This window comes from Pogoniulus pusillus, chromosome 33, assembly GCF_015220805.1.
Source record: "Pogoniulus pusillus isolate bPogPus1 chromosome 33, bPogPus1.pri, whole genome shotgun sequence".
Lineage (NCBI taxonomy): Eukaryota > Metazoa > Chordata > Aves > Piciformes > Lybiidae > Pogoniulus > Pogoniulus pusillus.
In genome coordinates, this window is record NC_087296.1 from 13,625,001 (window position 1) to 13,639,363 (window position 14,363).

General features: G+C 53.2%; 1 protein-coding gene across 1 annotated transcript in view; it reads left to right on the top strand.

Annotated features, from left to right (window-relative positions):
* The window catches only part of LAMA2 (laminin subunit alpha 2), a 554,587-nt gene that overhangs the window by 302,320 nt on the left and 237,904 nt on the right, over window positions 1-14,363 (top strand). Inside the window, exons 19-20 of the mRNA XM_064170111.1 lie at window positions 2,368-2,579; window positions 7,883-7,989. Coding sequence (XP_064026181.1) covers window positions 2,368-2,579; window positions 7,883-7,989 — 319 coding nt within the window. The remainder of the gene's footprint in view (window positions 1-2,367; window positions 2,580-7,882; window positions 7,990-14,363) is intronic.

The following is a 14,363-nucleotide window of genomic DNA, read 5'->3' on the forward strand; positions in this document are numbered from 1 at the left end:
TTGCTCTTAATTGTAACAAGTGGCTGGGCAATGCCCAGAGCTGTCAATAATAATGAGCAGGAGAAAGGGAGTTGCCTTTTGCTATTAATAGTGACTGCATAACTGCTAAAAGAGGCCATGAAATTCTCTTTCAGTTTAGCTGCTGCAGAGTGACAAAGTGAGCTGAGACACAGGCTCTGTGAGCTGAACAGTCCTGAATTGTCACCAGGTACAAAGTGTCACGAAGTGAGCGTGCTCAGCACTGGGCTTCTTTGGCCTGCAGAATCATCCCCTGCCCCCTAGGGAGAGAGCATCTGTTTGGTTTGGGGGTCCCTGGAGGTGTTCATGAAGAGACAGGATTAGGCACTTAGTGCCATGGTCTGGTTGATTGGCCAGGGCTGGGTGCTAGGTTGGACTGGATGAGCTTGGAGCTCTCTTCCAACCTGCTTGATTCTATGATTCTATGACTCTGTGAATCACAGGATTGTCAGAATTGGAAGAGACCTCAAGGATAATCCAGTTCTAACTGCCCTGCCGTGGGCAGGGACACCTCACACTAAATCAGGTTGCCCAGAGTCATATTCAACCTGGCCTTAAACATCTCCAGGGATGAGGCTTCTGCCACCTCCCTGAGAAACCTGTGCAAGTGTCTCACCCCCTCACAGTAAAGAACTTCCTAACATCTAATCCAAACCTACCCAGGTCTAGGCTGGCTAGATCTTGGCAAACAGGCAGCACTGGGCACACCTTGTGGTGTGCAGCAGGAAGGGGAGGACTTGAAGGATCAGTTTCATTGCTATGAGCAGATTTGTCCAAGAGATGCTCTGTAAGGTCTGTTCTGCTTGCAAGGTGACTTGAGCATTTACTGAGATGGCAGTTCCCTACATTTGTAAGCCAGCTTCCTTTGCTTTTCCATCTGATCACAGTATCACAGTGTCACAGTATCATCAAGGTTGGAAGAGACCTCACAGATCATCAAGTCCAACCCTTTAGCACAGAGCTCAAGGCTAGACCATGGCACCAAGTGCCGCGTCCAGTCCTGCCTTGAACAGCTCCAGGGACGGCGACTCCACCACCTCCCCGGGCAGCCCATTCCAGTGTCCAATGACTCTCTCAGGGAAGAACTTTCTCCTCACCTCCAGCCTAAATCTCCCCTGGTGCAGCCTGAGGCTGTGTCCTCTTGTTCTGGTGCTGGCCACCTGAGAGAAGAGAGCAACCTCCTCCTGGCCACAACCTCCCCTCAGGTAGTTGCAGACAGCAATGAGGTCTCCCCTGAGCCTCCTCTTCTCCAGGCTAACCAATCCCAGCTCCCTCAGCCTCTCCTCGTAGGGCTGTGCTCAAGGCCTCTCCCCAGCCTCGTCGCCCTTCTCTGGACATGCTCAAGCATCTCAATGTCCCTCCTAAACTGGGGGGCCCAGAACTGAACACAGCACTCAAGGGGGGGTCTGAGCAGTGCAGAGTACAGGGGCAGAATGACCTCCCTGCTCCTGCTGGCCACACCATTCCTGATGCAGGCCAGGATGCCACTGGCTCTCTTGGCCACCTGGGCACACTGCTGGCTCATGTTCAGGTGGGTATCAATCAGCACCCCCAGATCCCTCTCTGTTTGGCTGCTCTCAGCCACTCTGACCCCAGCCTGTATCTCTGCATGGGGTTGTTGTGGCCAAAGTGCAGCACCCTGCACTTGGAGCTATTGAAGCCATCCCCTTGGACTCTGCCCATCTGTCCAGGTGGTCAAGGTCCAGCTGCAGAGCCCTGAAACACCTCTCTCAAAACACACAAGGTGTAGTACAAAGCAGCACAGCCCCTCTGCTGATGAGCAATCTTACTGTTAGCTACCTACACACAGAGATTAGAGATCCACTCATTAAGCAGATCTGACCAGGCAGCAGAGCAGGGGAAGGCTCAGTCAGAGGAGGCTCTTGCCAGATGAACACATTTATGTGTTTTTTACTATATAAACTTGTTTTTCTTAACAAGTTTTTAAGGGGGGGGGGGAATCACCAAGCTTGCTGTAAACAAGTGGAGGACATCTAGATGTGATGTGCTGAAGCACAAAGCCTATCTGGCATGGGCCTGAATTCCTCTAGTGTGTCAGCAGACAGAATTCTTATTATGTGTTGTCTCATCTCCAGTGCCAGTGACAAGATTTCTCTGCCACCAAGATCTAATTGCTAGCAGGTCTGGCAGGATTTCAGCTGCTGCTGTATCTACAGTGCTGTTAACAAGGGGGAGGGAGGGAGGGAGAGGGGGGAAAAAGGAAAGGACACTTAAAAAATACTTGAATGAAAATCCAATTGGGTTTGGTGATTAGAGAGGCAACAGAATTAATTGTTTCTAACAAGTGGCTTACTGCAGGGTCCTAACGAGTGCTGTCTTTTACCTTAGGTGTGCAGAAGGCTATTTTGGACAACCTCTGATACCAGGGGGATCGTGCCAGCCGTGTCCCTGTAACGACAACCTTGACTTCTCCATTCCTGGCAGCTGTGACAGCCTGTCTGGTGCTTGTCTGATATGTAAGCCAGGCACAACAGGCCAGTACTGTGAGAGGTGTGCTGATGGATACTTTGGTGATGCTCTTGATGCAAGGAGCTGTCAACGTAAGTCATGAACTCTACTGCTCCTGACAAGGCTGAGCTGTCCCATAGCTGTGTTCCTGAGAGGAGCACTGTGCCTCTGGGGGGGAACAGAACAGAACAGAATAGAATAGAATAGAATAGAACAGAACAGAATAGAACAGAACAGAATAGAATAGAATAGAATAGAATAGAATAGAATAGAATAGAATAGAATAGAATAGAATAGAATAGAATAGAATAGAATAGAATAGAATCAACCAGGTTGGAAGGGACCTCCAAGCTCAGCCAGCCCAACCTAGCACCCAGCCCTATCCAATCAACCAGACCATGGCACTAAGTGCCCCAGCCAGGCTTGGCTTCAACACCTCCAGGCACAGCCACTCCACCACCTCCCTGGGCAGCCCATTCCAATGCCAATCACTCTCTCTGCCAACAACTTCCTCCTCACATCCAGCCTAGACCTGCCCTGGCACAGCTTGAGGCTGTGTCCCCTTTTTCTGTTGCTGGTTGCCTGGCAGCAGAGCCCAGCCCCACCTGGCTAAAGTCATTGAGTCCAACAATCAACCCAACACCACCGTGGCCATTAGAACATGTCCCAGAGTGTTTCATGTCTCACTCATCTCCAGTCTCAATCTCCCCTCTTCCAGCTCATAGCCATTGTCCTTCATCCTGGCTCTCCCAGTCCTTGTCAAAAGTCCCTCCCCAGCTCTCCTTCAGGTACTGGAAGGCTGATCTAAGGTCTCACAGAATCACAGAACTAACCAGGTTGGAAAGGACCTTCAAGATCATCCAGTCCAACCTATCACCTAACACCTTCTAATTAACTAAACCCTGGCACTAAGTGCCTCATGCAGCCTTCTTTCAAACACCTCCAGGGATGGGGATTCCACCACCTCCCTGGGCAGCCCATTCCAATGCCAATCACTCTCTCTGACAACAACTTCCTCCTGACATCCAGCCTGAACCTGCCCTGGCACAGCTTGAGGCTGTGTCCTCTTGTTCTGACCCTCGGTGCCTGGCAGCAGAGCCCGACCCCACCTGGCTACAGCCTCCCTGCAGGTAGTTGTAGAGAGCAATGAGCTCTGCCCTGAGCCTCTGATTCTCCAGGTTGAACAGAAGGCTCCCATCACGTTATGGGAGGGAGCAGCTCCATCAGCATGAGGATGCTGTCATGCTTGATGGGGTCTAGCAACCAGCAGGGGAACAGCAGAGCTTCCTAGAGTACACTCTGTGTGGGTGTCTCCCTGGAGCCTTCTCTTCTGCAGCCTGAACACCCCCAACTCTCCCAGCCTGTCCCCATAGCAAAGGCTCTCCAGCCCTCTGATCATCTTTGTGGTCCTCCTTGAAGGGCCACAGATGATGCCCTGGAGATGAGGGTGTGTAATGTGCACCATGCCTTCAAAGAAGAGTATTTCAGGCATGAGAGCTTCCAGCAGCTTGTCACCACTCCTCAGGCATCAAACTCTTGCTTCGAACATTTTGACAGTGGTGGCAGCTTCAAGAGAGGTAACGTGGGGGAAGTTCTGAAAACATCCAGTTTAAACCAGTACCAAAGCTAAATACATCTTGCATCTGGAATTAGGTCTTGGGCTTCTGCTTTAGCCTCCCTGCTGAGGAGAGCCCCTAATGTATTCCTAGCCCTGTGCCCCTGGTTACCTTGGTGCTCCTCAGCTCCCTGCCTTTCATCTGGGCTCGCTTCTTTGCATATGATTTTTCTCTATTTCCTTTGCAGACTTCCATGAAGTTTGCCCTGCAGCTACAATATCAGAGGGCCCCTGCCTTTACTTTGTTGTTTTCAATTTCATTCCTTATTAAAAAGCCCAATCCAAGAGGACTGCAAAGCAGGAGTTTTGCTTTCAAATTATTGTTTGCAATGGGTCTTTGCTCGTTCTCCCTGCGCAGCACTCGTCCTCTGCTTTAACTCTTTGTGTCACTGGAGCAGCTCTCAGTGGCTTCATGTGTCTGTGCAAAATCACCAATCTAAGAAAAAGGAGCAGATGTCCCAGGCTTTGTTTCGTTTGGTTCTGGCAGGCTTGGGTTTGGGTGGGAAAAAGCAGTGTGCTGAAGCAAGTACAGCCCTCGGTGTGAGATGAGGGAAAGCTGTTTTTTCGAAGGGCAGCTCCTGCCTGACCAACCTGAGCTCCTTTTGTGCTCAGGATCCTGCCTGGTGCAGGCTGTGGGTGGAGTCTGTCTGGACTGCAGCAAAGCCTTTGGCACCATCTGCCACAAGCAGCTCCTGGCACTGATGGCAGCTCCTGGCTGGGACAGATTCACTCTGGTATGGGTCAAGAACTGGCTGCAGTGCTGGGCCCAGAGAGTGGTGGTGAATGGTGCCACATCCAGCTGGCAGCTGGCACTGGTGCTGTGCCCCAGGGATCAGTGCTGGGCACAGTCCTGTTCAATGTCCTTAGTGATAATCTGGAGCAGGGGATTGAGTCCAGCATCAGTGAGTTTGCAGATGACACCAAGCTAGGAGCAGCTGTGGAGCTGTTGGAGGGGAGGAGAGCCCTGCAGAGGGACCTGGCCAGGCTGCATGGGTGGGCAGAGGCCAATGGGATGAGATTTAACAAGGCCAAGGGCAGGGTTCTACACTTTGGCCACAACAACCCCAAGCAGCACTACAGGCTGGGGCCAGAGTGGCTGAGAGCAGCCAGGCAGAGAGGGAGCTGGGGGTGCTGCTGGCAGGGAGGAGCTGCAGAGGAGGCAGCAGTGCCCAGGTGGGCAGCAGAGCCAATGGCATCCTGGGCTGGCTCAGGAGCAGTGTGGGCAGCAGGACCAGGGAGGTTCTTGTGCCCCTGTGCTCAGCACTGCTCAGGCCACACCTTGAGTGCTGTGTCCAGTTCTGGGCCTCTCAATTGCAGAGAGATGTTGAGGTGCTGGAAGGAGTCCAGAGGAGGGCAGCAAGTCTGGGGAGGGGCCTGGAGCAGAGCCCTGTGAGGAGAGGCTGAGGGAGCTGGGGGAGTGCAGCCTGCAGCAGAGGAGGCTCAGGACAGAGCTCATTGCTGTCTGCAGCTACCTGAAGGGACATTGTAGCCAGGTGGGGTTGGGCTCTGCTGCCAGGCAAGCAGCAACAGAACAAGGGGGGACAGCCTCAAGCTGTGCCAGGGCAGGTTCAGGCTGGATGTTAGGAGGAAGAGAGAGTGATTGGCATTGGAATGGGCTGCCCAGGGAGGTGGTGGAGTGGCTGTCTCTGGAAGTGTTCAAGGATGGATGAGGCACTTAGTGCCATGGTCTGGTTGACTGAATAGGGCTGGGTGCTAAGTTGAACTGTCTGAGCTTGGAGGTCTCTTCCAACCTGCTTGATTCTGTGATTCTATGATTTTATGAACATAGCCAGGACCCTGCAGGAAGGCAAAGTGTGGATTGGAGCCCTGGTTTACAGAGCAGGTTGATGATCAGCATTAGAGATGTGGATCCATTACTTCCTGGGGAAAAGAATGAAGGGATGTACAGGAACCAGCCTATGCTGATGGAATGAGTGACTCTGTGAATGCTCCAGGCTGGGGGCAGGATGGCTGGAAGCTGCCTGGTGAGAAAAGGCCTGTGGGGATTAGTCAACAACAGCTGAACATGAGCTAGGGTGAGCACAGGTGGCCAAGAATGCCCACAGCATCCTGGCTTGGGTCAGCAGTGATGTGGCCAGCAGGAGCAGGACAGGGATCGTCTCTCTGTACTGGGCAGTGGTGAGGCTACACATCAAATCCTGAGTTAGTCTTGAGCTCCTCACTCCAAGAAGGACATTGAGGTGCTGAAGGATGTCCAGAGATGGGCAACAAAGCTGATGAAGGATCTAGAGAACAAGTCTGGTGAGGAGCAGCTGAGGGAACTGGGTTGTTCAGCCTGGGGAAAGGAAGGCCAAGGGGAGGTAAAGCTGCATGGATGTGGTGCTGAGGGAGGTGGTTTAGTGGCAGTGGCTTGGCAGCACTGGTGGGGTCGTGAGCTCTGGGGGAGTGGTTGGAGTTGATATCAAAGGTTCCATCCAGCCTCAACAGTTCTGTGCTTCTATGAGCTTGTGTGAGGGTCTGTACCAGCTCTTTCAGCTCTCAGTGCCCCCTTGTCCACTCCAAGGTTCAAAGCATGCACTTGAAATATCTCCTGGAAATCCTATTTTGAACTGTGTCCTAAAGATCCTGCTCTGATCTGAGGGGAGCACTTAGGGTGTTACAGTATCACAGTCTCACAGTATCATCAGGGTTGGAAGAGACCTCATAGATCATCCAGTCCAACCCTTTAGCAGAGAGCTCAAGGCCAGACCATGGCACCAAGTGCCACATCCAACCTTGCCTTGAACAGCTCCAGGGACGGCGACTCCACCACCTCCCCGGGCAGCCCATTCCAGTGTCCAATGACTCTCTCAGGGAAGAACTTTCTCCTCACCTCCAGCCTAAATCTCCCCTGGCACAGCCTGAGGCTGTCTCCTCTTGTTCTGGTGCTGGCCACCTGAGAGAAGAGAGCAACCTCCTCCTGGCCACAACCACCCCTCAGGTAGTTGTAGACAGCAATGAGGTCTCCCCTGAGCCTCCTCTTCTCCAGGCTAACCAATCCCAGCTCCCTCAACCTCTCCTCGTAGGGCTGTGCTCAAGGCCTCTCCCCAGCCTCGTTGCCCTTCTCTGGACACGCTCAAGCATCTCAATGTCCCTCCTGAACTGGGGGGCCCAGAACTGAACACAGCACTCAAGGTGTGGTCTGAGCAGTGCAGAGTCCAGGGGCAGAATGACCTCCCTGCTCCTGCTGGCCACACCATTCCTGATGCAGGCCAGGATGCCACTGGCTCTCTTGGCCACCTGGGCACACTGCTGGCTCATGTTCAGGTGGGTATCAATCAGCACCCCCAGATCCCTCTCTGTCTGGCTGCTCTCAGCCACTCTGACCCCAGCCTGTATCTCTGCATGGGGTTGCTGTGGCCAAAGTGCAGCACCCTGCACTTGGAGCTATTGAAGCCATCCCCTTGGGCTCTGCCCATCTGTCCAGGTGGTCAAAGTCCTGCTGCAGAGCCCTTCTGCCCTCCAACCCAGCCACATCTGCCCCCAGCTTGGTGTCATCTGCACACTTGCTGATGCCTGACTCCATGCCCTCATCCAGATCATCTATGAAGATGTTCATGAACTCGAGGCAGAATTTCTGCCTGCACTGGTTTGGAGGAGAACTCCACATCCCCCTGAGGAGGCTGATGTGTGCTGCCGGGGGGACAGGGGTGACACCTTCCTTGCTTGACTCAGGCCTGCCTTCCTGGGTGCCTCAGCATGGCAAAAGCACTGTGGACATCTGGCTATCAAATTTAGCTTCAGGAAAGGCATTAACAGCTGCTTCTCCTTCCTCTGCAGCCTGTCACTGTCACATCAATGGCTCCTTCTCAGAGGTCTGTGACTCACAGACAGGCCAGTGCCAGTGTAAAGCCAACGTGGTCGGGCGGCGCTGTGACATCTGCAAGGTGAGTGACAAGAAGCAGCCTTCCAGCTCTCCTCCCTGCTGGTCATAACTCAGTGTTCTGTGGGCTGGGGTAGGTTTTCTTTTCTGTTCTTCTTTTCTTCCCACTCAAAGAGCATATATGGGTTGGTCTGGTGTAGGCAAAGGGAAAATGCTGGCGTTTAAATCGTGGCATCACAGAAGGGAGTGAGTTGGAAGGGACCTCTGGAGATCACTGAGCTAAAGCAGGATCACCCAGGGCAGGTCACACAGAAGCATGTTCTTGAGAGGCTCCAGAGAAGGAGACTCCACAACCTCTCTGGGCAGCCTGCTCCAGGGTTCCAGCACCCTCACACCAAACAGGTTTCTCCTCATGTTGAGGTGCAACTTCCTGGGCTCCAGTTTGTGTCCATTGCTCCTTCTCCTACCCCAGGACAGCACTGCACAGAGCCTGGCCCCTGCTTCTTGCCCCCCAGCCCTCAGCTATTTGTAACCATTGCTCAGGTCTCAGCCTCCTGCAGACTACCCAGCCCCAGGGCTCTCAGCCTTTCCTCGTCAGACAATGTTCCTCCATTGCACTCTAATCTTTTCCTGTCCATCTTGAGCTGGTGAGCCCAGAACTGGCCACAGTACTCCAGATATGGCCCAATAAGGGCAGAGCAGACAGGCAGGAGAATCTCCCTTGTCCTGCTGGCCACCCTTTTCCTAATGCACCCCAGGAGACCATTTGCCCTCCTGGCCACAAGGACACCTTGCTGTCCCATGGGTAACTTACTGTCCCCCAGGATTCTGTGATGGTTCTTCTCCTTTTCTAAAGGCTAACCCAAAGCACAGAGCACTGCACCTGTGTGCCATGAGTGCATTTTAAGTACACCCAAGAACAGCTTTGTTATATACATTTTGTATTCTGAATGGACTGGATGTTAGGAGGAAGTTGTTGGCAGAGAGAGTGATTGGCATTGGAATGGGCTGCCCAGGGAGGTGGTGGAGTCTCTGTGCCTGGAGGTGTTCAAGCACAGCCTGGCTGGGGCACTTAGTGCCATGGTCTGGTTGCTTGGCCAGGGCTGGGTGCTAGGTTGGGCTGGCTGAGCTTGGAGCTCTCTTCCAACCTGCTTGATTCTATGATTCTATGAAATCCATTAGATCAGAGCTCTAGGAGGTGAGCACTGGATGCAAGTTTACTTCTGCTGTGAATTTTCACCTTCTGAGTTTCATTTCTTAGAGTTTCTTCTTGCATTGTCCAAATAATGTGGGGGCTTTTCTTGTCGAAGTCTCTTTTGCCTTGACATTGTTTTGCTGCCTCATAAATCACTGCAAACCACCAGTGTTTCATAAATTGGAGCAGAGCTGTCTTCAGGCTGCTGAGAAATGTGTTCTACCTCCCTGCACATCTCTCTGGTCCTGCATGAGGGCTTGTGGGCTAGGCCTGTGTCCTCAGAACACCTCTGTGTGTGTGTTTAGAATGTCAGGGGCTGGAAGGGACCTCCAAAGCTCAGCCAGTCCAACCCCTGCCAGAGCAGGATGACCTATAGCAGATCACACAGGAATGTGTCCAGGTGAGCCTTGAATACCTCCAGAGAGGGAGACTCCACAACAATTTAAAGCACATAAATCATAGAATCCTAGAATGAGTTGGAAGGCACCTTAAAGGCCACCTAGTTCCAACCCCACTGTCATGGGCAGTGACACCTCCACTAGCCCATGTTACTCAAAGCCTCATCCAGCCTAGTCTTAAACTCTTCCAGGAATGAGGTGTCCACAACTGCTCTGGGCAGCCTGTTCTATTACCTGACCACTCTCATAGCAAAGAATTTCTTCCTCATCTCCAGTCTAAATCTACCCTGCTCTGGTCTCAAACCACTGCTCCTCATCCTGTCACTCCCAGCCCTTGTCAGAAGTCCCTCTCCAGCTCTCCTGGAGCCCCTTCAAGCACTGTATGGCTGCTCTAGGGTGTCCCTGGAGCTACCTTTTCTCCAGCCTGAACAGCCTCAACTCTCTCAGCCAGTCCCCATAGTGGAGATTCTCCAACCCTTTGATCATCTTCGTGGCCTCCTTTGGATCTTCCCCAACAATTCCATGTCCTTGTGTTGGAGCACCAGAGCTGGATGCATTACTCCAGGTGATGCCTCCCCAGAGCAGGGCAGAAGGGTAGAATCCTCTCCCTTGACCTGCTGGCCACTCTTCTTTTAATGCAGCCCAGCACTGGGTAGCTTTCTGGGCTACCAGCACACATTGCCAGCTCAAGTGCCTCATTCACCAGCACTCCCAAATCCTTCTCTGCAGGGCTGCTCTCAATGCACTCCTCATCCAGCCTGGAACTGTGCTTGACATTGCCTCGACCTAGGTGCAGGACCCTCCACTTGGCCTTGTTGAAGGCAGTAAAAAGACATCATAGAATCACAGAATGGTTTAGGTTGGAAGGCACCTCAAGGATCAGCCAGTTCCAACCCCTTGCCATAGCCAGGGACACCTCCCACTAGAACAGGTCACTCAAGGACTCATCCAACCTGGTGCTGAACACCTCCAGGGAGGTTGTGGAGCACAGAAGCACCCAATGTGATCTTTGATCACATTGGGTGCTTCTGTGCTCCACAACCTCCCTGGGCAACCTGTGCCAGTGTCTCACCACCCTTACTGCAAACATTCCTCTCCTAACATCTAGTTTGAATCTCCCCTCTGCCAGTTTAAACTCTACATCTCATCCTGTCATTACAAGACCAAATGCTACATAAATGACAGAGATCTTTTAACCCTTTCAAGCTGTGTGATTGCTGGAGTGTTTTGCTGGCACTCTGTTTTGGGCTGTGTTTAAAGAGCCCTTTCAAAGAACACTCTTTGGTGCCAGTGGAATTGGTATAGACTGCAGGAAGTGTCTCAAACCTGATTACAGAATATTGGCAGCTGATTGAAATGAATCATCTCTGTTTACTGCTGTCTTTATCCCTGCTCTCTGTGCTGTCATTTGTGATGGTTTGGGTGTTACCTGCTCCCCAACTCTAATGAAATTGCCCAGACTAGACTCAGTCAAGCCTGGAAATTAGAATGAAGCTTTATATTTACAGCTTAGCACAAGATACAAGCAGGTAGTTACAATAGATACACAGAAATACAGAATCACAGGATCAGTCAGGGTTGGAAGGGACCACAAGGAGCAGCCAGTTCCAAGCCCCCTGCCATGCCCAGGGACGCCCTACCCTAGAGCAGGCTGCACACAGCCTCAGCCAGCCTGGCCTCAAACACCTCCAGCCATGGGGCCTCAACCACCTCCCTGGGCAACCCATTCCAGCCTCTCACCACTCTCCTGCTCAACAACTTCCTCCTCACCTCCAGCCTCACTCTCCCCACCTTCAGCTTTGCTCCATTCCCCCCACTCCTGCCACTCCCTCAGAGCCTAAAAAGTCCCTCCCCAGCTTTTTTGTAGCCCACTTCAGATCCTGGAAGGACACAAGAAGGTCCCCTGGGAGCCTCCTCTGCTCCAGCCTGCACAGCCCCAACTCTTTCAGTCTGTGCTCACAGCAGAGCTGCTGCAGCCTCTGAGCATCCTCCTGGCCCTGCTCTGGACACACTCCAGCATCTCCACAGCCCTCTTGTCCCAGGGGCTCCAGAACTGGATGCAGGACTCCAGGTGGGGTCTCAGCAGAGCACAGCAGAGGGGGAGAATCCCCTCCCTGGCCCTGCTGGCCACACTTCTACTGCTGCAGCCCAGGCTCTGGTTGCTTTCTGGGCTGCAAGTGCACACTGCTGGCTCCTGCCGAGCTTCTCCTCCAGCAGCACCCCCAAGTTCCTCTCCTCAGGGCTGCTCTCCAGCCACTCACTGCCCAGCCTGGAGTTGTGCTTAGGATTGCCCCAACCCATCTGCAGGACCTTGCCCTTGGTCTTGTTGAACCTCCTGAGCTTGGCTTGTGCCCACCTCTGCAGCCTGCCCAGCTCCCTCTGGATGGATCCCTGCCCTCCATCCTGGCTGCTGCACCACACAGCTTGGGGTGGGCAGCAAACCTGCTGAGGCTGCACTCAGTGCCTCTGTCCATCGCACCCACAAAGATGTGGAACAAGACTGGTCCCAGGGCTGATCCCTGAGGGACTCTGCTTGTCACTGCCTGCACTTGGCCATGGAGCCATTGACAGCCACTCTTTGGGTGCAGCCATCAAGCCAGTTCTGCATCCATTTACTGGTCCACCCCTCAAACCCATGTGTCACCAGCTTGGAGACCAGGATGTTCATCTTGTGACCTGCTTATAGAAGGCCACCAGGTTTGTCAGGCAGGATTTGCCCTTGGTGAAGCCATGCTGGTTGTAGCAGTATACAAGTTGAAAAGGTAACACAGAAACACAGCAGCCCTCCCAGCAACCAGAGTCATAGAATCATAGAATCATAGAATCAAGCAGGTTGGAAGAGACCTCCAAGCTCATCCAGTCCAACCTAGCATCCAGCCCTATCCAGTCAACCAGACCATGGCACTAAGTGCCTCAGCCAGGCTTTTCCTGAACACCTCCAGGGACAGAGACTCCACCACTTCCCTGGGCAGCCCATTCCAATGCCAATCACTCTCTCTGGCAACAACTTCCTCCTAACATCCAGCCTAGACCTACCCCGGCACAACTTGAGGCAGACTCCCCTCACCCCAGTCTACTCTGAGATAGTTGCAGAGGGCTATGAGGTCTCCCCTCAGCCTCTTCTTCTGAGCAGTACACAATGCCAGTTCCCTCAGCTGCTCCTCACAGGACTTGTGTTCCAGACCCTTCACCAGCCTGGCTGCTCTGCTGTGCTGCTATTCATGGAATCATAGAATCATAGAATCAGCCAGGTTGGAAGAGAGCTCCAAGCTCATCCAGTCCAACCTAGCACCCAGCCCTATCCAGTCAACCAGACCATGGCACTAAGTGCCTCATCCAGGCTTTTCTTCAACACCTCCAGGGATGGTGCCTCCACCACCTCCCTGGGCAGCCCATTCCAATGCCAATCTTTCCTGCTGTCAAGAACTTCCTCCTAACATCCAGCCTATACTTCCCCTGGCACAGCTTGAGACTGTGTCCCCTTGTTCTGTTGCTGGTTGCCTGGGAGAAGAGGCCACCCCCCACCTACAATGCCCCTTCAGGTAGTTGTAGACAGTAATAAGATCACCCCTGAGCCTCCAGGAGGGGCTCCCAACCACCCTTCCACCTCCTTCCCACCCCTCTACCTTATCCCAGACTTTGCCTTACGTTCAAGGTGAGTTTGGAGAATCGGCCAGGGGGGTTAGGAAGCAGAAGGATTAGTTACACAGACAGCAGGTTAGGGAGAGAAGTGCAGGCAGCCAGACCCAAACAGCAACTCTGTTACCTGTGTTTGTGTTCTTATCCATCTCAGCAAGCCCCTGAGTGCCGCAGACATCACCACTGTTTCCTTTCCACAGCCTAGCATCCATTTCCTCTCACTAAACCAGACCAGCCAGCTTCAAACTAGCACACATTTCATTGACTTTGCTCTCTAACTCTCTTTACTTTTCATCCTTCAAGCCCAACTACTTCTGGGCGCCGGCAACCCTGTCCTGTGTGCCCTGTGGCTGCAGCGCTCTGGGCTCGGCGTCGCTGCAGTGTGAGCCGTCGGGAAGATGTGTCTGCAGAGCAGGATTCCTGGGCAGGCGCTGTGAAACCCACAGGCTGCAGGAGAAGGCAGCCAGCAGCCAGCAGATCCGAGCTCCCCCTCGCAGCCGGGGCTCCGGCGCCGCCAGTGGGTGCCCCCGGGGTGCCTACCGGCCTGCTGCTCCGGTAACTGTGTGCACTGCATGGCCTCAAACCTCACAGCCCCCTGCACCTGGGGCTGCCACAGGCTGCCTGGGCAATGGTCTGAAGTATCACAGTATCACAGTATCACAGTATCACAGTATCACAGTACCACAGTGTCACAGTACCACAGTATCACAGTATCACAGTATTATCAGGGTTGGAAGAGACCTCACAGATCATCCCCTTCCCATCCTCTCTACCTAACTCTTTTCCAAGGGGGAGAGGGGGAGGCATCCTCTCTCTGTATTTTTGCTCTGTTAGGCTTAGGGCCTCTGGGAAGCTGAAACCAGGACATCAGGAAAGGCAGCACCAACATCTACCCCACAGCCTGGCACCAATGCTCACAATGCCAAGGCAAACCATGACCTGCACACCTCCATCTGTGCTCCAGCTGCCACCTCTGGTATCTATCACAGTATCCCAGTATCACCAAGGTTGGAAGAGACCTCACAGCTCATCAAGTCCAACCCTTTAGCACAGAGCTCAAGGCCAGACCATGGCACCAAGTGCCACGTCCAGTCCTGCCTTGAACAGCTCCAGGGACGGCGACTCCACCACCTCCCCGGGCAGCCCATTCCAGTGTCCAATGACTCTCTCAGGGAAGAACTTTCTCCTCACCTCCAGCCTAAATCT